This window comes from Macaca thibetana, chromosome 7 (assembly GCF_024542745.1).
Source record: "Macaca thibetana thibetana isolate TM-01 chromosome 7, ASM2454274v1, whole genome shotgun sequence".
Lineage (NCBI taxonomy): Eukaryota > Metazoa > Chordata > Mammalia > Primates > Cercopithecidae > Macaca > Macaca thibetana.
In genome coordinates this window covers 111,606,984-111,631,853 of record NC_065584.1, presented here as the reverse complement: position 1 = coordinate 111,631,853, position 24,870 = coordinate 111,606,984, and the positions used below count along the sequence as shown (strand labels likewise).

The window sequence follows — 24,870 nt, the reverse complement described above, 5'->3', positions numbered from 1 at the left end:
ACAGAGAAACCTCGGTGCTTCTGCTTCGAGAGAACCAAGTTCATATCACCTCCATCTGAAACAGTTTTATTAAAGCCGCATACAGAGCCCACGCAGTCGTGGGGTGTGTGTGTGTGTGTGTGTGTGTGTTGAGCGTGGCATTCGTTAAAGCCCTCTCAGAGGTTACTCACACGCACCTTCAGCCTGTGGGCACCCACTCACCATCACTTTGCTAGAGCGTGCTTTACACTGTGCGGTGCTTCATAAGAGCACATGGAAACAGCTTCTTCAAAAGGTGATTATATGTAACTACATATATATGTGTATTTAGGAAAATATGGGACAATTGTCTTGGAGACGACATCCTCATTTAAAGAGACGCCTCTGTAGCCCTGGGCTGGGGTCTCTGCATTTGATTCCCACCCCTGGCCGGATTTGGGAATCCCTGTCAGGGCTGGGGGAGGGAACGGGAACGAGGGAACCTCCAGAGGGAGGGGACATGTGATCCTGGTTCCTTGTGCAGGATCCCCAGCAGGGAGGCAGCAGCCGCAGCCCCACGTGGCCAACCCGCGTGAGAAATCCAAGCTAAAAATAGCCCGGAGCCTCACACTCTCCGGCTCAGGCAGGCACGATTTTCCCTCTAGGGTTCAGAGCAGCATTAGGAGTGGGCTGACGGTTTTGTGACACACCAGAAGCGTTGGCTTATTCTGATCTGTCACTGGAATACACCACGGGCTTGGTTTTCCTTTAACTCCAGTGCCGTCCGATAAATCTGGAATGTGCATTGAGGAACGCCAGGGGGGCGTTTCCTGGGTTCGGGGGCAGGGTTTGAGGATGCGAAGACCTCTCCCCAAGCCCCCAGAGTGACCAGGCTTTGTGCACACAGCCTCCTCCAGGAGGAGGGCCCCCGGTCTCCGAATGTGTCACGTACACTTCCTTTCAAGGGGTCACTATGCGGCTGCTTAGGTGCAGCCAAGAATCGAGCTCCTTTTTCACACAGAGCAATATCATATTACCTTTCTGTTTTCAAAAAACAATGTGTATTATCTTCAGCAGTAAAACTGCATGGTTTGCTCTCAGGGCATGGTTCAAGAAGAGACCAAATAAAGGGGGGCCCTGGAGGATCTTTAATAAATTCAAGTTTTAGTGTATAGACCTAATGGAACCTCCTTTTATTGAATCTATTTATAAATGCTGAACCCAGTTGCGTGTGTTTGGAAAGCTAACATTTTCCACACGAGACAGCTGGTGGAGTGTGTGCTCTTCGTGCTAAAAATAGGTAAACCCCGAGGAACATATCTGCGCTTCCTGTTGTGAGACGGTGCAGATGTTCTAATATCAAAGATCAGAATGACATTTGCCAGTTATGAAAATCATCCTCAGTTAACCGTGAAAAGTACTGTCTCATCTATCAGATAATTTCTCCCTCTCTCTCCTCTCTCCTCATTTCTTCTATGGGATTTTTGAGATGGAAACTCCCCACCTTAGTGGGAAGGGAGGGATAAGGGGCAGAGAAATAAGAAGCAGGTAAAAACTAAACAAGATGCTACCAAGAGGCAGTAATTCCTGCAAAGGAAATATAGTGTGTGGACAGCAGAAGCGTCTGGCTGAGGGTTGGGGAAGGTGTCCCGGTGTAGGTCTGCAGAGGCCGGCTGGGTGCCCCAGGGGAGCTGTCCTGCCCAGTGTGGCTCTTCTGATAGCTTCCATCCCCAGGTGTCAGCCCCTAGCTTTCTCTGGGAGAAAGTGGGAGCTAAAAATAGCAGAATGACTTGCACTGGACCTCCACGTCCACGTGTTTCCTGCATCTCAGGCCATAACTCAGGGCAGAGATTTATGGCCACCTGGGTTCCAACAAGTTACTCAGGGCTTCCCAGGCGGAGCAGACACATTTACTGTCATGTTGATTTTACAAGGAGATGAACTTTCAGAGGCTCTGGAAGCGAAGGGTGGTGAGGCAAGCCCTGCCGCCAAGCAGGCCCGGGCTGGAGGCCTTGGCAGCCTCTCCGAGCTCTGTCTCAGAATCGAGTGCTCTGAAAATATTTTAATCTAAAATTGTATTCCCTAAGGTGCTCTTGCCTTTTTTTTTTTAATTAAAAAATTGTTGTGGTAACTTGCACATACATCAGATTTATTATTTTAACCACTTTAAAGCATATAGCTGGTTCCGGGGCATGACGTACCTTCACGCACTGTGCAACCACCACCACCGTCCATCTCAGAGCTTTTTCATCGACCTAAATGGAAACTCTGTGCCCATTAAATACGAACTTCCCTTCCCCCCTTCCCAGCTCCTGGCAACCCCCATTCTTCTTCCTGTCTGCACAACTTAGACTATTCTACGCACTGCATATAGGAGGGGTCACATCATCTGTCCTTTTTTTCTTTTTTTTTTTTTGAGACGGAGTTTCACTCTTGTTGCTCAGGCTGGAGTGCAGTGGCACGATCTCGGCTCACTGCAACCTCCACCTCCTGGGTTCAAGCAATTCTCCTGCCTCAGCCTCCTGAGTAGCCGGCATTACAGGCATCCACCACTGTGCCTGGCTAATTTTTGTATTTTTAGTAGAGATGGGATTTCACCATGTTGGCCAGGCTGGTCTCGAACTCCTGACCTCAGGTGATTCACTGGCCTCAGCCTCCTACAGTGCTGAGATTACAGGCGTGAGCCACTGCGCCCAGCCTGTCCTTTTGTGACTGCCCTCCTTCACTCAGCATGCTGTCCTCTAGGTTCATCTGTGTTACACATGTGTCAGAAATTCCCTCCTTTTAAGATAGAATAATATAATATCCCATTCTACGTAGAGTCCATATTTTTGTTTGTTCATTCATCTGTCGGCGGACATGGGCTACGTTTACCTGTTGGCTATTGTGGGGAATGCTGCTGTGAATATGGAGGTGTAAGCATCTGTTTCAGTCCCTGCTGTGAACTGTTTGGGCAGATACCTGAAGTGTGACTGCCGGATCAGATGGTCACTCTGCCTTTGATTCTGGGAGGAACTGCCGTATTGTTTCCCACAGCAGCTGTGCCAGTTTGCATTCCCTCCAGCAGCACACAGGGCTCTGGAGCTTCCACATCTTCACCAGCTCCTGTCATTTCTTCACGTTTAAACGATCCAGAAAGCCTTCTTAATGGGGGTGAGGTGCTATCTCACTGCGGTTTTGTCTTTCTCTATTGATTAGTGATGTTGAGTATGCCTTGACTATCCTTGTTATGAGTGGTGATGACCAAAACAATGGAAAAAACTCCTGTAGGATATGTTCGATGGTTGTTTTCAAGGGTAGACTGAGGGTAAGAAAAACCATGGTGCCTGGGAAGGAGAAGGGGGTCCTAGGGCAAGATGAGGTGTGCAGAGAGTTACTAGTTTAAGGACCGACCTGTGTCATCGCTCCTGAGACACTTGTACAGATGTGTGCACGGCTACATCCCAAGTGTAACACCCTGGGGTAGGAGGAGGAGGAGGGTCACAGGGGCAAGGACTAGTGAGCAGGGCCGGTGAGCAGCACACAAGGCCATATCCAGGGCCCCTCAGTGGCTCTGAGGGTGTAGGGTGGGCTGCTACCCCAGCGGTCAGCCGTGAGGATGAACTGGAATCTCATCCCAATGTGGAGGGTGGGTTTTAGCGGAGCAACCCACTCCGGTTGGGCAGGACAGCTCGGGCAAAACCTGCCCGGCTCCCCCACGGCACTGGGCAGGGCTGGAGGAGGCCCCTGCTACCCACTGTCATGGACACTCCTTGGCAGAAATTTCAAATAAGCGTCAAGGAGAGGTAGGACTTCCTGGGTGTCAGTCTTATGCAGCTGCTGCTCCTGTGCCAAAGGCTTTCAGCTCCACCAGCTGGAAAAGAGGTACGTTTTTGTCAGGACTGTCCTCATACTGCAGTTTGCTCTCTTCAGTTTCAAACTACTCTAATGTGTCCTCGTATCTGTGGCCACACACATAGGACTCTCACAACCATGCACTGGACCTGACAGCTGGGGGACAACGTTGGCCTTCCAAATGACAGAAACGTCGCTCTGCACCGGGCCAGGCTTTCAGAGTGGAGTGTTCTGAAGGACTCGCCCTTCGTCACTGTCACCCAGAGAAGGCCTTGCACACCCTTTCTTGCCTGGTTTGGCTCATTTTTTGAGGCTGTCATGCTCAAAAGTCCCGAGAACAATAAACTATTGAGATTTTTTTCCTTGCATTTGAAGAAGGGAGGTGGTGGCAATGCTTCTCTCTGGGGGTCTTAGGTGAAACATACAATTTCCACTGGGCTTAAGAAGCCTGTCTTGGCAGCCTGGCTGGGCTGCCTCAGTGCCCCACCTGTCCAGAGCCATCCTGGTCACCTGCATGTGCAGGGGCCGAGGGAGACAGCTGTGAGTGTGTGGCAGCCATGGGCATTTGCTTGGTGGATATTTCCTGGCTCCAGCTGTGCTGTGTTTGGGCCAGGGAGCGTGATGGGAGATGAGGAGGTTGCGTGTCCGTGGACGATCACCGCCGTTAGACTGATGAAAAGAACGTGACTGCAAGCCTTGGTGTGTGTCCCCAGCCGGGGACGCTCTCCATCAAAGTGCATGTGGGCATGAGTTTCATGGTGCTCTGATGCCCCAGCACGGTTGGAGGGCAAAGAGGAAGCTCGCCCGGGTCCCCTCAGGGCTGCCGGATGATGAGGCAGAGCCACTCATGCACCGTGGGGTCAGGGCTCTGGAAGTGTTTTCCAAACAGAATAACCATGGCAGCTTCTTGTACCCCAAAGGCCTGAGAGTAAAGGTCTTCATCACAGGCCTTGAGCTTGGAGGAAGGAGATTCAGGATGAGAAAGACGCGTGGCACTACCTGTCTACACACCTCTACTGTCTTCCCAGCGTAGGGACTGCTATTGATAAGAAATGCCTGGAACTCCGACGGCCCAGCTAGTCAGGACCCCCTTCTTTGTTTTATTTAGTGATTGTGTCCCTGGCCAGTCCCCGTTAGAATTCATGGCTTTGGGAATAATAAATAAATAAAAAGAAACTTGGCGGCTTCATCCCGAAAGTACAGATGGGTCAGCCTGGCTGTCCAGAGCCTGTCTGCATTTCTCTGTGGGTTATTTGCGGGAGGAGCATGACTGGTCTGTCTTGCATTATTTATTATGGTTTTTTGGTCATTTAACTTTGAGATGCAAACATAAAACCTGTAAAACTAAAAGATGTCCCTTTCTAAAATAATCGAATTGCGAGCTAGGAAATCCCACTTTCCGCAGTAGAGCACGAACCTGCCTGTAGCGTGAGAGAAGGTAGCTGTGCTGAAAGCCGGAAGAGAAACGGGAGGACAGCCTGGGGCGCGGGGCCTCCCCGGTCTCCCCACGGTTGCTGTTGCCCTCCAGCCAGAGAGGCTGGGAGAGGTGAAAAGCAGACAGGTTTGCAGTTCAGGGAACAACCTGGGCTTTGTGTGCTGTTTTCAATAAGAGCAGAGGACGCTGCAAAGTCCTCATTAGGAAGAAAGGGTTAAGAGCCGGCCGAAGTCTGCCCTGGCTGTGGGTGTGGGCGCGCCGCTCAGGGAATTTTGGAAGCTGCGGATGGTCTCCCGGCAAAGTTGGAGGCGCATAGTGTACTGGTTGGACCTGAGCCGGGGCCTGGCTCAGGAGGTGTTGGTTTGTGCCGCCCGGAGTCTGAGCCAGGTCGTCCACTTTCCAGCGAAGGCCTCCAGCTGTGGTTGGATTAACGAGGACCGGAGAACAGCAGGACCATTCTACATGTCCTGTCAACACTGTTGTCACTTCTGTTGTTCCAAAACACTTGCCCCAGGTTAGGTATAAACTAAGGTCAAACAGTTTCGAAGTATTTTAGTGCTTTTAAATACAAACATGAGAAGGGATTCATTCAGTAAGACACCAGGTTAGGTTGAGATAAAAAAGGAGTTGCAACAGGAAGATCCTCTGGGTGGGGCTCGCAGGGCCCGTGTACCAGTGGCCACGCCATTGAGGGGCCCCGGAGATGGCTTCCCTTCGGAGTGAGATGAACCCAGGGGCTGGGAGGGAGGGAGCAACGAGGCTGTCTTCCCCAGGGCTTGCTCAGACCGCCAAAGGCCATCATTTCATTAAAGGAAAACAACGCCAGGCGGAGCTGGCTTACGCCTGTAATCCCAGCACTTTGGCACGCAAAGGCAGGCAGATTGCTTGAGCCTAGGAGTTGCAGACCAGCCTGGCCAACATGGTGAACCCCCATCTCTACAAAAAATACAAAAATTAGCCGGGCATGGTGGCAGGTGCCTGTAGTCCCAGCTACTTGGGAGGCTAAGGCAGGAGGACCCTGTGGGCCTGGGAGGTAGACGCTACAGTGAGCTGTGATCGCACCCCTGCACTCCAGCCTGGGCAACAGAGTGAGACCCCGTAGGAAAAGGGTAAGGGGGAGAAGGTGGGAGAGGGGGAGGGAAAGGGACCAAAAAGCTGGTGCTGTCAAAGTTGACTTTGTGATCCACAAATGTGCTCTCACCCTGCGTGTGGGAAGCTGCCCTGGACATGGGCTCTGCAGCAGTGGCAGGGTGAACGCTTACGAAAGTCTCTGTGCCTTCGAGGTAACAGTTCCAAACAGGGGCATTCTCAGTAGAGATTCGAGGAAAGCAGGAGGAGGGCAGAGCTGAGTCCCAGCCCCTTACTGAAGGCACAGATACAATGAGGGCAGGTGCCTCCTGGCCAACGACTCAGGGAGCCGGGACCCTCTCTGTGCTCACTGCTCTTCCGGGTCTCTCCTCCTGCTCCTCTCTGCACTCTGCACCCCTCCCTGCGCCTCCCTGGCCTTGCACGGCTTGGGCAGCTTCTACGTGCAGGGGAGCAGCTCTGCTTGTAGTTACATCCAAGCACTTGCCGCCATGCACACTTACAGCTGGGCCTGCATTTTCTAGTCACAAATAAAGAAATTGCCTATGTCCCTCTAACTCCTACACCCACTTTTTTCTCTGTCTATTCTATAAATGACTGAAAGACAGTCTGGGTATATTCATGATTTGTCTATTTCTCCTTTTTGTAAATTTTAGTTTCATGTATTTTAAAGCTCTGGTTATTAGGGGTGTATCACTTGGGCGATTCTCATGTCCCAAGAAGCCGGCCTTTTTACCATGATCACATCCCTCTTTATGGCCTGAAGTCTATGTTGTCTGATATTAATATAATTATGTCTCCTTTCTTTTACATATTGCTTATATGTAAAATTCTTTTGCACCCATTTATTTTCAACCCAGTGTCTTTATACTTCACACGCCTTCTTTTGAAGAATGCAAGTCTTGTTATATTAGCCAGAAATTACAGAAAATATTAAATCATAATGGGTTACAGGAAGCAATTGTCCTTTACCTCTGATTATCACAGGACTGCCTTCAGCGTTTCAGGTTTACCACTCATTCTTAGATTCTTCAAACATTTTCTCAGCGTATTCCAACTGGTAGGTTCTGTGCAAGGTGCCAGGGATAGGGAAGAGGACATAGTATCTGACCTCCAAGAACTGAGAATTAATTGATTTTGACTTTGACGAGTTAGGCACACTGTACAATGTCCAATGACTAATCCAGCTATTTTGTCACCAAGCCTTAGGAAGCCAGCCTTCCTACTTATTTTAGATTCGTTATTAGGATTTGGTAACCTATTTCACCTACTGCTTTTTTTGAGATAATCATGAAGTTCGCCCCCATATTATGTTCATTTTGACATCAAACTTAGTTGCTCAGCATGAATTGTTATAATTGTGGATTTCTGTGAATACTCCCCATCCTAAGAGCAGCTGTCAATGCCCTTTACAACATTTATTTCTCTCAACTGACTGTGGGATGCATATTCCTGAAGCCAGCGCCAAGGTCATTCCGTTTCCCAAGAGCGAGCATCTACTCTCCAGAGGAGAAAGACGTCCTCTGAAAGAAGGTAGGTGTGTGCGCAGGATCGTCTGGAAGCTGGGCATCTGGAACTCTCAGATACACACGTAAATACGCGTCTGCTCCTCGCACTTGGTGCTCACAACCGTTCCCTTCATTCAGGGAGCACTGCCACCTTCCCAAGGAGATTCTTTTCCTATGTGTTGTCCCAAGAACAGAGGAGGTGGCATCGGGCTGGGCAGGGTGGGGATGGCTGTCACCTTCAGTCCGAGATCGCTGGCTGCTGAAGCCCCCACCGCCGCTTTGTCTGCCCCATTTAACAGGGCACAGAGATTCCTCTGACGCCCACTCATGCCGCATCTCAGGTGTTCTGAGGGAAGTGGATTTCTCTCCCAGCTCCAGCTGGGAGTCCCAGTCAGGACGTTCCCCTCCATTTGCCAGTGAACGGTTCTGAGGATGTTGTGCAAGCTCTGCAGGGTGAGGCTGAGGAAACCGGGACTCTGGAATGTGGAGAGAGGGGCCCTCTGTCTCTTCTGAACAGTGACGCATGGATCAGTCCTGAGGGTGACTCCGGCCAAGCATCCCCAAGAACAGAGGCAGCCCCAGGACAAAGCCTGAAAGCCAGCCCCTGAAAGCCAAGGGAGGGATAAGGGAGAAAAGCCCAGGTCTGAGTTGCTGAGTCCAGGCACCCTCTCTTGGGACCTGCACTGAGCCTGTGCCTGCTTTTCTGCTGGACTGGAATGAGATGCATTTTCTGTGACTTGCAATGGCCCACACTCCTTGTGGAATGAGCCATTCTTTCCTGATATGCTGTGCTTAGGAATTTCTTTGTCCTCAGATCCTATGCCCTCTCTGCATTGCTGTCCTTGAAGACAGGCATCCAAACAGGCCCTAGGTCGCTCCCATACAGCAGGAAGCACACCCTTCACAGCCCCAGTGCTGAGCAGAGCCAGCAACTAACAACTGTTTGACAAGTAGAAAGGAGGACTCAGAAGAGGACATGCCACAGCATTGCCTGGGATTGTTATCATTTCCTCCCCTTCCTTCTCTAGTTTTAGAGGGACAGAACTAACGGCTCATTAGAAAAATGCCTGAAGTCGGCCGAGCTCCTTGGCACACGGTGCTGATGGCCTGGTGCAGGGTGCCGCGGTGGCCGCTGTGCAGCAGCCTTGGTGTGTGCCAGGCAGCTGTTTTCTTCATCGCCTCTAAAAGGACTTGCCTTACGGAAGTGCCCTCAGATCATACTCTGTGAGGTCAGCTATTAATCATTTCATACACCAGTGGTAACTGGACACACTCTCTTTGCAAAGTGAAGGTTGTTTATTGCTTGTTATGATTTAACAGGCAAAATACTACACCAGGCTGTAACATCTAAGTGGTCTTCGTGAAATGCCTGCCCGGAACGGAATGCTGGGATGCACGCAACCATGAATGTTTCCTGAGGTCTCCTTTCCCTCACCTGGATAACGCAGAGCCCAGCCCTCCTGTGTCGGTGGGACTGGAAGCCCGTGGGGGACTCTGCGTCTGGGGGCCACGTGCTGTGCCCTCTGCCATCTCTGCTCACTGCTCCCCCGTGTTCGCACCTGCCTGCATTCACTGAGTGGCCACACGTTTGTACCCAGGGGAAGCAGGGCCGTGCACGTTGAAGAAAACAAATCACACTGCTTGTTCTTAAAAATGAGATGAAAAAATAAATCTAAACACACTTTTCAACTGTCACTCTTCTTTAAACTTTTATATATGTTAAAGCTCTTCTTTTTCTTTTCAATATACTCTACTCAGAACTTTAAAAAATAAACTTTCTTTTTTGGTACCTCTTGTTTCCTGTATTAGCCTGGGAAACATTTAGGAATACATCTCCCTAGAATTCTTCTGTGCAAATAATAAACATAAATAATATTAACATTTATTTATATATATTAAAAAAGGCCATTTCAAGGTTTTCACTGCGACCGCCTTGAAGATGCTCCTATAAGTAGTCTGTGGTCTGGCCCCTGAAGTCCTGATCGGCCTGAGTGGGGCTGGACAGCAAGTCCACGTCCCGTTTGTCCATCGGCAAGCTGCTCCGTCCGGGCGAACTGTAGGACGCTCCCCAGCCTGCTGACCAGTGACCAGGAGGAAATCCAGTTGAGTAAGCTGAAGGTGGGCAGGCTGAAGAGGGAAGACAGCGGGGTCACCCTGCTGGTGCTGGCAGCTCTCACCTTGGACTCCTCAGGACACCCTCCCGGGACAGCATCCCCTGGCGTGGAGGACCTGGGCGCCGGTGCACTCAGCCTTTCCAGCAGGGTGTGCTCCCTCAATGCCATGCTCATGTCCACCATGCTGGGCTCCCCGCTGGCCTCTGGGGAGCAGGCTGGCTGCTGTGTGTGCCAAGAAGGCTGGGACAGGGGCACAGAGACAGTCCTCCCTGCTGAGTGCTCAGTTCCTGAGTCCTTCGGGAGGCATCCCTGAGCAAAGGTCTCTTTGGGAGTCCTGTGTCTCCTGGGGGACTTCCTGGCCAACTGACGTGCTAGCTGAAGTTGGGTGGGGAAAACGCTCCCCTGAAGGGATCTGAAAAACAATCTAGAAAGAGCACATTAAAACAAAAGGTTAGGTATTGCTGTGGGTGGTGTCTTTGAGCTTCCAGAGACCCTCACAGGGCAGAAGCAATGCCAATGCTGTCTGGGCTCACTTGGGGCTCAGCGGCACCATCCCACTCCGACACCCACCTGGGCAGCAGTGCAGCGACAGGTGTCATCAGGCAAGTCAAGTAAAACACTGGGTCACCCAGTAAGGCTTGCATAGTCCAGTAAGGGTTGGACGGAGGATAGCACGTGGCACAAGACGCGTTGTAAATCAAAGCCACGGTGAAAAACAAAAGGACACTGAAGCCACACGTTATCCAGTTGAGCCAGGTCTGAGGGGGAATGAGAAAGAAAGGGTTTTTATTTCCACCTGAAAGTGACAACAATGACAATAACAAAAATGCGCCAGTCATCAATGAGCAGGTGTGAGGTTCTGAGGCCTTCGGACACACTGCGGTCTATGACACGGGTCACCGGTGGGGCTCAGTGAGGCCTCCGGAACCCGTGGACCACCCTGGGAGATGCACAGGAGGTGAGATGGAGTCAGGGGCGAGAGGGCAAGACAGGAGGGAAAGGAGAGAATGTGGTGGTGGAGGAGGGAAAGAGGCGGGAGGGAGATGAGCATGGCCGGGGACGTGCGAGCATTGGGCTGCACCAGCTCCCCACACCACAGGGCTCGGGAACGTGTCACTGTCCTTCTCATCACACTGAGGTCAGCTCTGCAGTCTCCTGTCTACTCACATCGACCTCACGAATCTGCAGGGAAGTGTAGGGTCCACGGCATCAGTGCCCTTCTGAGACGTGGCCACGCAGGCGGCGCTTACCCAGGTTTTGGTCTCAATGCCGAGGTGCAGCAGGAAGGTGAGCAGTGCGATCGTCACGATAGGGGTCCCCCAGGTGAACAGGTCCACGTTTGAGTCATAGTAGGCCTGAAAGACAGCGGGGTCCTGGATCTGTAGGTCCCCGGAGGCAGCTGGTAAGAAAAACTGCGCCCGGGGGCCAACTTACCAGGTAAGGAATGGAAAAGCAAACCAGGCTCTGGAAGGTGGCGTCAGCCATGTTAAACCAGAACGTTCGCGGCTGGTATTCCTGGGACACAAAAACAATCAGTGATGTTACAGTGAAGTGCTGGCATCCTCTGTGAAAGCAGTTAGAATAAAAGTGGAGTCACTTGTGTTAAAAACAACAACAATAACAACAACAAAAACCAGCCCTGAGGAAGAGAGCTGGGAAAGGCCATGAAGGGAGGGTTCTTATGCATAAATGTCTGACAACAAAAATGATCAGATCCACAAAAAATGTGTCTGTAAGGACATGTGCCCAGCAACCGTCTGTCCAACCTCAGACAGGCATCATTTTTGTTGTTTATCCTTGTAGCCAAGGAAAGAGCATCTCAAAACAATCATGAAGTTTTTTTCCTTTAAATACATATGTCTTCCTTTACCTCCCTAAATATGCACATAGTTTACTGCAGCACACATATTCCCACTGCAATGCCCTATTCCCGAATACACACCATTCTCTTCTAGAGAGCCTCTCTCTGTTTGCTGTTTAGGTTGACACCTCGAATGACATTTCCTAGGATGCTACACATAAGCGAATGCACAAGGCAAGCACCTGGGGAAAGCTCACTCTCTCAGGACTTCTGGAGATGGGAGGCCCCAGAGGCCTGGCGAAAAGCACCAGCAAACACCTACAAAACTATCTGCAGCCGAGTCACTGGGAACGCGTGCACCAACAAGACGGGCTTCAGTGGCTCCAGGTTCACAGTAAAAAGATGAGACTGGCCGGGCGCGGTGGCTCACGCCTGTAATCCCAGCACTTTGGGAGGCCGAGGTGGGCAGATCACAAGGTCAGGAGATGGAGACTATCCTGGCTAACATGGTGAAACCCCGTCTCTACTAAAAATACAAAAAAATTAGCCGGGCGTGGTGGCGGGCGCCTGTAGTCCCAGCTACTCGGGAGGCTGAGGCAGGAGAATCGCTTGAACCCAGGAGGTAGAGCTTGCAGTGAGCCGAGATCGCACCATTGCACTCCAGCCTGGGTGACAGAGCGAGACCCTGTCTCATAAAAAAAAAAAAAAAAAAGATGAAACTGCTTTCTGTATCTTCCCAGGGAACACGTCTCTCGAGTAGGAATAGCACCTGAAATTCCAGGCATTCTCCCCCAGTTTGAGCCCTTGCATTCCTTCCACTTTCACCAGGTTTTGCCTCTCTTGGTGGCGGGTCCCTTAGAATGTTTCTTAAGAGTGATTTTAAAATCACACAATGGACGTGTCCCAATGTTAAAAACAAAAAACTATATGCCCATGGGCAGAAATGAAAATAACCTTGATATAGATGAACAGTCTCTATTACCCGGGTGACCAACTGTATTTGACCCTGCCAAGTCCGAGAGCAGCTGGCACGGGACCTGCAGGACACAGACTGGGAAGGAGCTCTGGCTGAGCGCTCAGGGAAAGTGCTGGCTGGGCTCTCGTGGGCCACCTAATTCCACAGGACAGGACACACTCCCAGCGTCTTTGTTCTGCAGGTGGCCGTGGAGGCTGAGGCCTGGCCAAGGATGGGAATTCCCCTGAAGCAACAGGTAACAAGCAGAGGCCCCGCTCCCCTCCCTGGCCCTCCGCCTCCCGGCACCCCGTGCATGCAGCCTGCTTCTGTGGGAACTGAATGTTCACAGAGGTGGCCAAGGGAAGTTAACTCACCAGTGAATGAATCTGGAATTAGGGATTATTGCGGGAGAAATGAGACTCCATGTTCTTTTTACCCACATGGAATAATTCAAGGCAAAGAAAAGCCCTTACTGTTTACTTTAATGGCTGGCTAGAAACAGCTGGTCATCAGTGTGTGAATCTACGTGGTATATTAATGTCAATATGTATTTAAATCTAGTTGCTCTTTCAGTGGCTCAGTGGCTTCCCTGTGGGTTTGTCTTCTTGTTAATTCCAATCAAAGTAAGTCACATTTTCTTCCTTGCTTTAGAAACATCCCCCCTCCAGCCTCAATGATCCCCTGTGACTGACTTGGACTCTGGGCTTTCCCTGGACTCCTGGAGACTCTTGGAGCGGGGACAGTTTTGCTTACGACACTCAATGCACCGCAGCCAAGCAGAGAGCAGCCCTTTTTCTCCTTCCTCTAGCATGGTGAGTTCTAGAATTTCTGTTTGTCCAGGGTGTCCATCTCCCCCAGGGAGGCTGGGGGACTGGCGCTTTGGAAGAGTGAACGTGGGGGGCAGAGCTCAGGAGGCGGAAGGCGGAAACTCCGGGGAACTTTACCTCCATGTTCTGGCCACTCTTGTAGAGCTGTGGGTTGGTCTGCAGCACGTTGGCCGGCACATCCCTGTCCAGCACCCCAGTCACGAGTGGGGGAAGCGACGAGAAGAGCAGGTTAAAGAAGATTAGATACCACTGGTCAATCATGGCAGATGCAGAGAAGCCACAGAAAAACTGGAACCAAAACAGGAGGCCCACGAACATCTGAAATCGAGAAAGGAAGAAGAGCAACAGGCGAGTCTTCAGTCATTGCTGAGGATTCTCATCGAGGGAGCTGACAGGCCTGTAGTGTTTCACAGTCAAGATTAACTGTATTGGCAGCAATTCTTCCAAAGACAGCTGCGACCTTGAGTCCTGCTGCCGGCCTCCGCCTCTCCCTCTTCCTCCTTCCCTTCACCCTCCTCACTCCCTTAAGAAAGAAGAACTGGCAGTGGGAATTGGGAGTTTCCGGGAGCAGCCCTTGCGGGGATGAGGTTTTGTGTTTGACAATCTCTGGATCATTAACATAAAACAAAATCAAGGTTTCACAGGGCTCTAGGGCTGCTCACATTTCAAGAGGGCCAGTTGGGTATGAGCTGTGGCTTCTTCCCTAGCGGCCCTCCTCTGACTGTGACCCCAGACAAAGCCTACCTGTGGCTATATCTCTGCTCCTGTCTCCTCTTTAGTGACCTGCATACTCTCTGAGGAGGTGCAGTGGGCAGTGACTGACTCCCACTGAGGGGAGGACACACAAAAGCACAATAGCAAAGCCAACGACCTCATCAACGTCGCTGCGGTGACCTGATTGTCCACGGGGACCTCTGCTGGGGGGAGAGGGAGAGGTATCATCTCTGATCCTCATAGCTACAGCTACCCGGCTCAGCAGAATAGGAAAGTGAGATTCAGGGAGGTGGAACAGCCGCCTTCGGCCCCTGCTCAGTGGGGTGGGAAGAAGGTCAGATCTCTTCTCACTATTGCTAGATCCCTGAATATCAGCGGCCTGAGTGCATTTATACGGTGGGCATGACAGTTCAGTGATTGCAAAGCATTCTAACACTCATGAGCTACGCAGCTGGGCACAGAGCATGAACCCCTCATTCTCGCTTTCCTTGCTTATGGCATGGACATACCAATGACACTCGGCCAATGCAGCTGCTGTCAGCATTAAGAGACCCAATGCATTTCGAGCACTCACCAGAGTTCCTGGCGAGCTATCGGTGTGCGCCTACAGTGTGTGGTGGTGAGTGGCATTGTTAGTTCCCTTGCTCGGGGCCCAGGCAGGGCGAGTGCTCTCACCCCACATACAGAGAGGGAATTTGAAGTTCCAAGACATCAAATGACTTGGCTGAGGTCACGGTGTGAGTAAGAAGCCCAACTTGTTCAACTGCGATGGGTCTTGGCCTGGAGGGCAGGTGCAGTCCCAGCAGGGAGCTCTGACGCTGGACGGACGTTCTCTGCTGGGCACCGCAAAGCCTGCGCTTGGTGCTGGAGCTGCAACTATCTACCCTTTTGACCCTGACTCAGTCACTTCACCTCCCTGAGTTTTTGGTTTCTTGACTTGAAAGTGACTTGTGAAGATCATAAGAAACAACAGTTTATGTTGAAATAACCCACCATGCCACATAGCCTCCAAGTCCTGTGTCAGACAATGATTTAAATGTCTTAATCTGCAGCCTTTCCCCTACACACTGAAAACTAACATTTGGCTTTTATTCATTGACTTTCTTCCCTTCCTCACTCCTACGGCTGGCTCTCGCTCACTCACCCCCACAGGCTTGGCCTAGTGAGTCATCAGTAGCAAATGCAGTCAAGAGAAAGAGAAGTACTCAGATAATTGAGATTTTTTTCCTATAGTACCAAAAAGCTTTCTTCCCAAACCACTGTTGCTATGGAAACTTTTCTTCTCCGCTTTTTATCGGAAAGAAAGGCCAACTTCTTCCTAAAACTAATGAATTTCTCATTTCAGGAGGCAGAGTGATTATCCTTGAAGTCCTCGTGTAGATTAACGCTTGTTAACAAAGGTCTGGCGTTTTTACGGAATAAAAACAGGCCCCCTCTTCTCCTCTCTGCAGCCTTCAATGGGGAGGGACTCATCGCAGGAAGCAGGAGGCTGTGCCCATTCTAGGTGGCCACTGGGGGCTTTGTTTGCATCTGAAATGTCTAATGCTTTGGCCTACATCATTCTTGCCTTCCCTTCGATCTGAGCCATTTTAACTGGGAATTAGGGATCGGCTGGCTCAACCCACAGGCTTCGTTTTGTTTTCTAAGATTTAAAAGAAGACTGGACATGGTGGTTCATGCCCACAATTCCACACTTGGGGAGGCAGAGATGGGACGATAGCTGAGACCAGCAGTCTGACACCTGCCTGGGCAACATAGCAACACCCTGTCTCTACAAACTAGAAAAAAACAGCTAGGCATGGTGGCCTGTAGTCCCAGCTACTCAGAAGGCTGAGGCAGGGAGATTGCTTGAGCTTGGGAGTTTGAGGATACAGTAAGCTATAGTGGCACCACGCACTCCAGTCTGGGCAACAGAATCAGATCCTGTCTTTAAGAAAAAAAAATGCAAAGAAGAAATTAACTTGCTCAAGATCTCACAGCTAATAAGTGATAGAAATGGCGCTTGGATTCTGCCCTGCCCACCCCCATTCATCCCTCCACTTCTTTGGGAGCTGAGAACCTTTAGGCTTACAACCGTGTACTCGAGGCCTCGAAGCTCTGGGGATTCAATGCCAGGGTGGGAGAAAGGAGGCAGGAGCCGGCAAGCCCAGGAGTGGTGTGACACAGCCCTCCTCGGATAGTCCCAGGCACAACCTAATCTGAATTAATGTCCGACCAAACCTAGAAGTTAAACATGCCCTGACTGGGTCTGAGCATCTGTATGCATTTGCTAGAAGATGCTCTGAAAAATGAAGGGGGTGGGCACGAGGGGGAAAGAGAGGTTGGGAAAAGAAAGGCAGGGGTAGCCTCCAGAAAAACAATTAAGAACATGGAGAACCAGCTTGGGCAACATAGCGAGACCCTGTCTCTACAAAATAAAAAATAAAAAATAAAAATTAGACGGGCGTGGTGGTGCGCACCTGTAGTCCCAGCTGCTTGGGAGGCTGAGGCTGGAAGATCACTTGAGCCCAGGAGGTTGAGGCTGCAGTGAGCTATGATGGTGTCACTGCACTGCAGCCTGGGAGAAAACAGTGAGACCCCATCTCAAAAAATGAAAAGAAAAAGAACATGAACAACCAATGAGAGTTTAGGGCTAGCTAACTGGAGAGTTTTTATGTGGAACTGGAAAGAGAATACGGTTTTTATTTTGTTTGTTTTTCAGAAGAGTGCAGGATAGTCTTGACACTGGAGCTCTGCTGTTTACTCAGGTAGATTTATGGGACTACCCAGGAAGACGACTTATCCTAAGAGTTTATTTTGTCTCCTGTTTGTACATTCAGCCAAAAGCAGCAGCAGCCCAGCAACTCCTCAGTAAAATATCTAGAAATCGCTTACAAACGGGTCAGAGCCCTGAAGCGGCCATGCGGTCCGTCCTGCAGGGCTGTGGAGGAGCCCATCTGCCAAAGCAGCAGTGAAGAAGGAACTAGGAGTCCGACGTGAAGATCCACATGAAATGACCAGGCTCTCTGCAGAGTCCCCAGAGAGACAGAAATGTCTGCAGCCAATCTGCCCTGGGTGTGACTTTACAGCACGGTCAGTTCAGCTACAGACTGAGCTCATCCGAGAGGGGTACGTCTGCTCTGCAAGCCTGGGAGGTGGGAGAGAGTGGGAAGGCCCCATGGGCACCCCCTTCCTGTCGGGTCTGAGTCTCCCTGACCTGGGGGCTTGCCGCCTGTTGCCTGTCCTGGTGTGGGTGTGTCCCAACAGAGGCCATTCAGTATGGGAATCAGAGTGTGGCTGAATTCCCTTATTCTGATCCCAGACCACAAAGCACACTTGTACTGATTGGATTTTTCCTGTCTACTCTAGAGCAAATGCTGACTAGAGGACTCCTGTTTGGGGATACCTGAGAAACCCACGGACAGAGTGGTTAGGAGCCTGGGAGGAGGCGCCGGGCGGCCTGGGCTGAATGCAGCCTTGAAGGTTTACCAGCTGTGTGCCCCCGTGCAAACTGCCAGCCTCATTACTACACCCCTTCTCACTCTGCAGCCGTCAGTGGACTTGCTAGTGTTATCTACCTGTTTCCACCACCTCTCCATAGAGATGCAGCTGCTCTCATGCCCCTGAATTAGACTCTGAGCCTGCAGAGCGCAGAGCCAGCCCAGGACAGGGGGCACTCGCACAGGCACAGGAGGATGGAGCAGATGGGAGGCCGTGGACAGCCCACTGGCCTCATTCAGGCGATGGTCCTAAGAACCGAATCTTCCAATCCCAAAATTCTAGGCAGGTATCCAATACCTACTGTGTTTTTGTAGAAGAAGTACAGCACCATGTTGGCAAGTCGGGAGTAGCACCAATGCCCGTGAAGAATCAAGAGCCTCTCCAGGTATCGGAATTTCGGCACCGCAAAGTCGCTGGCCATCACTGCCTTCAAAGGGAGAAGGATTCCTGTTACTGGCGATGCCGACCCGGTGTAAAGCTTGTCTTCTCTTCTCAAAATGCAAGGTACATAACAGGCAAGGAAAATTCCCGTTCCGATCACAGTGGGAGCGTGGCTGGCCAGGGTCTCAATTGCTGTCATCTCCCTCAGCATCTCCTTCCATTACAAAAGAGGCAATCTCGCCCAACACGCTAGTTCAGGGATGTCACCTTATAGGATTCATTTAAGCTTTCAAATGTGTGTCATTAATGGGGTTTAAAATGTTTTCCTTTTCCTGCTGTTTTCTCAACAAATGAAAAAACACAGAGATGCATGGAGTTTATCTGCCTTTCTTCACCCCTGGACGTCATTTTCCTCTAAATCGGTCCATGATCACAACCCAAGGATGACCCCAAGCTGCTCCTGCCATATGTATCAGAGACAGACATGCCCTGTCCTGGGAGGTGCATTTTGGGCTGTTCTCCCCAGGAGCCTTGGTGATGGGCAAGGCCAGGTCCACGGCTCCACTGGCCTCCCACACACTCCCAACCCAGGACGCCGGGTGCAGGAGGGAGTGGAGAAGACATTTCCTCCATGGACAGGCAAGACCCTGCCGTGGAAGATTCCCCTGCACATCATCAAGCAAGGTGCCTACGCGATGAAGCCAACTAGGCTGGAAAACGCCACCAAATGATACCTTTTGTCCCCAGAATAATTTGAAACCCACTCTACAATAAATGTCTTCAGGAAAAAAAAATCAAACAAAATGGCGGAAAAAGTTAGATTTCTCCTTACCATCAGGTTATTCTAAACAAAATGCCAATCTGCCTTTAACATCTAACTGATTTCCCTCTACTCAAATAATATGTAGAAAGCAGTAAATTATGCCTCAAGTGGTATGCTTGAAATGGAATAGTGTCATGATACACAAAACCTTAGAACATCAATTTTCTGAACCAAAAGTTAAGGATTTCACAGCAAATGTCCCTCTGCCTCTTCCTGTCAACACATAGGGGCTTAAAAGTCTTTTCGTGTTCTGTAATGCTTTACTCATTAACCCCACGATTCATTCTCTCAAAAATCATCTCTTAGGACTCCACTATTGCCAGCCACAGACTTGGAGAAACAGATACCATTAGACACAGTCCCCGTCCTCCACAGAATCTGTCTGAAAAGTTCAGTCAAAAGGGACAAGTGTTAAAAAGAGGCTGATGGCCTGCAAGGCCAAACTCTGGGCTGCCTTTGAAGAAGAAACCCCCGCCCTTGAGAACCACAGTCAAACCCCTGCTGAGGTCGCCTGGCTTGCCAGCCTTCTGCAGCCCCTTCCTCCCCTAAATCCAGGCCTCAAATACAACGCTTGTCCTTCCGTCAGAGTGACCTTTCCAAAGCCTCTCAGCTTTTCTGGGAATTTCAGGAGAGCAGGATCGGAGATGTCGGGGTCATCTTGTATCCCTGGCTCCCAGTCAGCCTCGGCTTTAGAGGGTGCAGGAGCTCACAAAGATGAGCCCGAGCTCACGAAGACAGAGCTTCCTGGGAGCTGGGAGATCTCCTCTGCTCCTCCTGCCCCCTGCCTGGGACAACCTCCCCACCTTGGCTGAGCTGGGGAGCACCTACTCCTTCTGTCTGACTCTCCACGGCTCAGCTCTGACAGCTCCGGCATCAGCATCCCACAGCTCGTCTCTCAAAGGGCTCAGCAGGGACTGACTAAAATGCAAGCAACAGGGTCCCAGTGCTGGAAAACCCAAGTGCACAGGATGGTAAGGAAAGGTATCAAGCCTGGTCCCTATCTCTCCGAACACATCCCCAGGGAGGATGCGCAGCTTTACATATGTGCGGAAGTGCCCAGTAACCTCCTCCCCAGCAGCTACGCCTGTTCAAAGCTGCACCTCCGGGCACTTGCCCTGTGGCTCAGCTGTTCCCATCACCTCTCACGTACGCCCCAGGGCCTGGGCTGGTGTTCCCACCTTGAGGAGGGGAGCAGGCATGGCAGCTCCGGCCCCTCCCCAGCCACCTGCTCAATATTCAAGTGTCTGATCCAGAAGATGTTTACTAGTAGAGTTTCCAAGCATATGAGGTCAACAGGCACTGCCCCCATCAGATTTTCAGTACAGGAAACCGTGAAAACAGAAGCAACGCCAAAAAAGTCAGAATGAATGAACTACAGTTGACCCTTGAACAACACTGGAGTTAGGGGCGCCCCCGAACAGTCAAAAATCCACATGTAATTTCTGACTCCCTCAAAACTTAATTACTAAGAGCCTACGGTTGATGGGAAGCCTTACTGATCACATAAACAGTTGATAAACACACACAATGGAATCTACATGTATTTCACATATTCACGACATACCTACCTTTTCCTTAATTTTTTTTTTCCTTAAGAAAAAAAGAAAGAGAGAGAGAGAGAGAGATTGGGTCTCACTGTATTGTCCAAGCTGGAGTGCAGTGGTGCAATCATAGTTCACTTCAGGCTCAACCTCACAGGCTCAAGTGGTCTTCCTGCCTCAGCCCCCTAAGTAGCTGGGACTACAAGCATGGGCCACCACGCCGAGGTTTTTGCATTGTTAGTAGAGATGGGGTTTCACCACATTGCCTCACTGGTCTCAAACTCCTGGCCTCAAGTGATCCTCCCGCCTTGTCCTTCCAAAGTGCTGAAATTACAGGCGTGACCCACCACACCTGGCCCTCTTTAATTTTTTCGATATTTTTATGCTATGTAGTTCATCTGCAAGTTTTTTCAAATTGTCACAAATCTCCAAAAAATTTCCCAAATATTTATTGAAAAATGTCCCCATATAAGTGGACTCACACAGTTCAGACCTGTGTTGTTCAAGGGTCCCCTGTATTTTGTTCATTTATTTAGCAAATGTTTCTTGAGCTTCCCCTTGTGCAAGGTGCCACGCTGGGCACTGTGAAGACACAAAGGTGAGTCACACGTGAACACCATTTTCAGTTTTCTGGAGGAAGAAAAATGTGTGAGTAACATAATGCAGAGATTCCAGTCAGAGGACGGTGGGGGGAGTATGGCAAGTGTCAAGGACCAGCCATGATGGAACTACGGTGCATCTAGCTTAGGACCCTCCCTTTGAGGGCGGAACGTCAGCTAAAACTACTAATGAGCTCTGCACAGATCTGGCACGAAGTTCGTGCCCAACAGATAATTACTGATGGAACCACTGAATCAGCGAATGAATCAACCAGTGAGTAAGTGGTGTCTACATCTTGGTTTTCAGAACATTGGATAAATTGTTCCCTAAAATTTCCACCAATCCAAAAAAGTTGTGATTCATACTTAACCAAATGTCGGACACCGTTGTAATACTTAATCTAAAAGCAGCACATTTTTAGTGAAGTCATTTGCTCAATGTCTGACTCCCAGACCGAGAGTGAACACAGTGGCAGAGGAAAGATGCAGAGGTGAACTTCCGTGTGAGTGAGGATGGCTACATTCCACCTGTACAGTGACGCCAGGCTCCACCTACAGCAAAGGCATTTTTTCAGATGGTATTGCTCAGTGTTCACGGACAGTAAAACGTGCCTGCTGGGACTGAGCCATCGAAAGCCAGACGGAAGGCGATGACTCACCTTGCCTCTCTCGGAACCACTTATTTCACAAAAATAGACTTGTGACATGGGAAGACATGCTTATCGCACACTGCTTCATAAACAGGAAGAGTGGTATTTCCCCAGACCTTCCACTATTGGCTCAGCAGCTGTACTGAGCATCAGCTGTATCGAGGGCAAACTCTTTAGCCTCGTTCAACAGAGCCCAGAGGAACGTGGGGACGGCCCACAGGGTGATAGGACAGGAGGCCAGTAGGGCCACTTGGTCCCACAGAATAGCCTGATTGGTCTGTACCTGCATACCCTCCTGGCCGGAGATTCCCACACCCACATCTGCCACCTGGATCATGCTGACATCATTGGCTCCGTCACCTAGAAACAGCAAAGGCAGGAAGAATTGTTTGATTCTAGAAACAGCACAGGATCAAATCAATGTGCTAGATTTCCTTGGGGGTCCCCACTGAACTCAGTCCTGTGAAAGGGTCCTGGGGAAGATGGGGGATAAAGGAGTAGAGCACCCACCCTGGGAGAATAGAGTTAAGCATTCAGAATAAGCCAGACACACCAGGAGATGTTTCAGAAAGCAGGCTAGAGCCGAGCCACCTGGGACGCGGTGCCCGCTCTGCCGTGTCACTCTTACGCCAGTAAAGCCCTCATCCTACTGCCTGGCACAAGGAAAGATGCCATCATCATCTTCATCATCATTAGTTACCGAACCACACCAGCCAAGCAGCCAAGGCTACTCCCAGGCACGCTTCCCCGGGCAGTTTCTAAACTAAAGGAAGGAGGTTAAATTGAGCCCAGCATATTGTGGAGCTCTTTTTTTTTTTTTTTTTGCACATGGATTGCCACAGTATTAGCCATTGTGCTCACTTTGGGGCCCTCTAGGGGTGCAATAAAGGAGAACTTCTCATCACGCTGTCAATTTTTTGATAGAAAATGTTTAGCAACACAGGTCATAGGTCAGAGCTCTGGACACCTTCGGGGAAAGGAGAGCAGAGACATAAAGTCGTTATCACTCTGTGACGGTCACCATTCTTGGAACTGGACAGCAGAACAGCCCAAATCAGGGCATACATCCCAAGTTGCACAAGTGAGAAAATGTGCAGATACACAAAGTTAGAGTGACTCATAGTGTGACTACAGGAGGTCTTTTCCTTGTGATTTTCCTGTTCTTTATAATGTTGAGACCAATATTAAGCGATCAGTCAATATATATCAAACTGGACTTCTCTGAAGTAATAGAAATCTGTACAGCTTTCCCCAGAATGTCCCATTTAAAATGAGATATGGTATGCAACAATACTCTACATTATAAACCACTGGGCACTAGGAGTAGGTCACATTGGTGCTTTAACGCAGTCTTTCTTTCTTTTTTCTTTTGAGACAGGGTCTCACTCTGTCACCCAGGCTAGGTGGGAGTGCAGTGGCATGATCATGGCTCACCGCAGCCTCAACCTCCTGGGCTCAAGTGATCCACCCACTTCAGCCTCCTGAGTAGCTAGGACTCCAGGTGCGTGCCACCACACCCAGCCAGGTTTTGTGTTTTTAGTAGAGATGGGGTTTCGCCCACCATGTTACCCCAGCTGTTTTTTTTTTTTTTTTTTTTTTTTTTTTTTTCTGAGACAGGGTCTCTTGCTCTATTGTCCAGGCTGGAGTGTAGTGGTGTGATCACGGTCCACTGCAGCCTTAACCTTCTGGGCTCAGGTGAGTCTCCCACCTCAGCCTCTCAAGTAGCTAAGACTGCAGGTAGGTGCCACCACACCCAGCTATTTTTTTTTATTTTTTGTAGAGATGGGGTCTCACTGGTGTTGCCCAGGTTGGTCTCAAACTCCTGGGCTCAAGTGATCTTCCTGCCTTGGCCTCCCAAACTGTTGAGATTATGGGTGTAAGCCACATGCCCAGCCATGCGCTAATGTTCTTACGGTCATTGCTTTCCCTTTTTCTTTTGAGATTCCATTTTGTGTTTCCTTTTCTTTTTAATCAGCTAAGGCTTTCCTTCCACTTCTTAAAGGAATACCAGACACCAGTGGCTACGTGGCTGAGCTGGGCACTGGCCAGGCCAGGAAAACATCATTCATTTCTTACTGTGGCCTTTCAGGGTTGACGTTGTCCTCACGCTCCCAGGGAGGACACTGACGCTCAGAGGAGGAGGCTGGGATGGGGGCGGTGCAGGTCAGCCTGAAGACCGTTTCCAGCTCCTTAGGGAAACCTGAGGGCCACCCAAGGCACATGAAGGCAAGGATGGCCTCAGGACAGGACGTGGCTGTTAGGCTCCCTGGGCCTTCTGAGCGCGTGCCCTGTGCCCACTCTCCTTAGCGGTTACCGGCCTCAGGGTGCGTAGGACAGGGTACCCATGACGACCGTGTTCAGGCCAGTGCTCGCTCTCCTCACTCCCACCATGACCCAGGCTCAACAGCAGTCTCCTCTGGCCAGGTGAGGTGCCCACTGTGAACAGGCAGGTGGCAATCCCCATGTCAACAAGCAGTGGCTGTCACAGACCTTTTGCAGAAAATACTGCCAACACTGGCTGATGGATTGGTGAGGGTACTTTACTTCTGAGCCAATTCTCACCTAGGCTTCTATTTACAGGGAGATTCTATTTACAGTAGATTCTATTTACAGGGAGGTCCAGTTGTTGGCATGTGGGGATCACGGCCACTGCTTCCTTCCAGGCCCTCACCAGGAGGTGGTGCTGCTGAGCCCCCGAACCTGTGCTAGAGACTGTGCCTGCCCAGAAGTGGGCAGAGACGATGGCCTGGAAGGAGGCGAGTGGCCACCATCCCATCCCTGGAGAGGAGCAGACAGGGCTCTCCAGGTCAACAGTGTCTGCCAGGAAAAACTACCATGAGAGACACAGTCCTTTAATGACTGGTGTTATTAAATAACTGGTGAGCAGCGATGCACATCTGAGGATGGACTTATTTACTCTGAAGCCTGTCCCAGAACCATCAGCACAGCTGATGAGGCAGTGGGAATTCTGGTCACCAAGCCTCTGGACCCTTAGGCGTTACAAAGCCTTGGACACCCAGGGGCTCATGGTGACCAGAAGCAGCTGCAAAGGGCCTTCCTTCTAAGTCGGCATGGGTAAGGCTGAGTGTGCAGTGCCTTCTGCTGTGGCCAGGACGGCCTGGGACAGGCAGGTCTCTAGTGTGCTGTCTCCAGAGAAACAGGGT

The 24,870-nt window shown here is 50.5% G+C and overlaps 1 protein-coding gene across 4 annotated transcripts in view; it reads right to left on the bottom strand.

Annotated features, from left to right (window-relative positions):
• Positions 1–9,098: 9,098 nt before the first annotated feature.
• Positions 9,099–24,870, bottom strand: part of ATP10A (ATPase phospholipid transporting 10A (putative)) — a 185,170-nt gene continuing 169,398 nt past the window's right edge. For 2 of the 4 annotated variants that reach the window (XM_050796111.1, XM_050796115.1), the window contains exons 15-21: positions 21,990–22,066; positions 18,014–18,139; positions 13,636–13,836; positions 11,370–11,450; positions 11,186–11,290; positions 10,506–10,693; positions 9,099–10,359 (exon numbers count right to left, since the gene is read on the bottom strand). In XM_050796111.1, the coding sequence (XP_050652068.1) occupies positions 9,741–10,359; positions 10,506–10,693; positions 11,186–11,290; positions 11,370–11,450; positions 13,636–13,836; positions 18,014–18,139; positions 21,990–22,066 (1,397 nt within the window). In that variant the 3' untranslated portion in view covers positions 9,099–9,740. The remainder of the gene's footprint in view (positions 10,360–10,505; positions 10,694–11,185; positions 11,291–11,369; positions 11,451–13,635; positions 13,837–18,013; positions 18,140–21,989; positions 22,067–24,870) is intronic. The other 2 variants (XM_050796112.1, XM_050796114.1) reach the window with 2 other exon arrangements.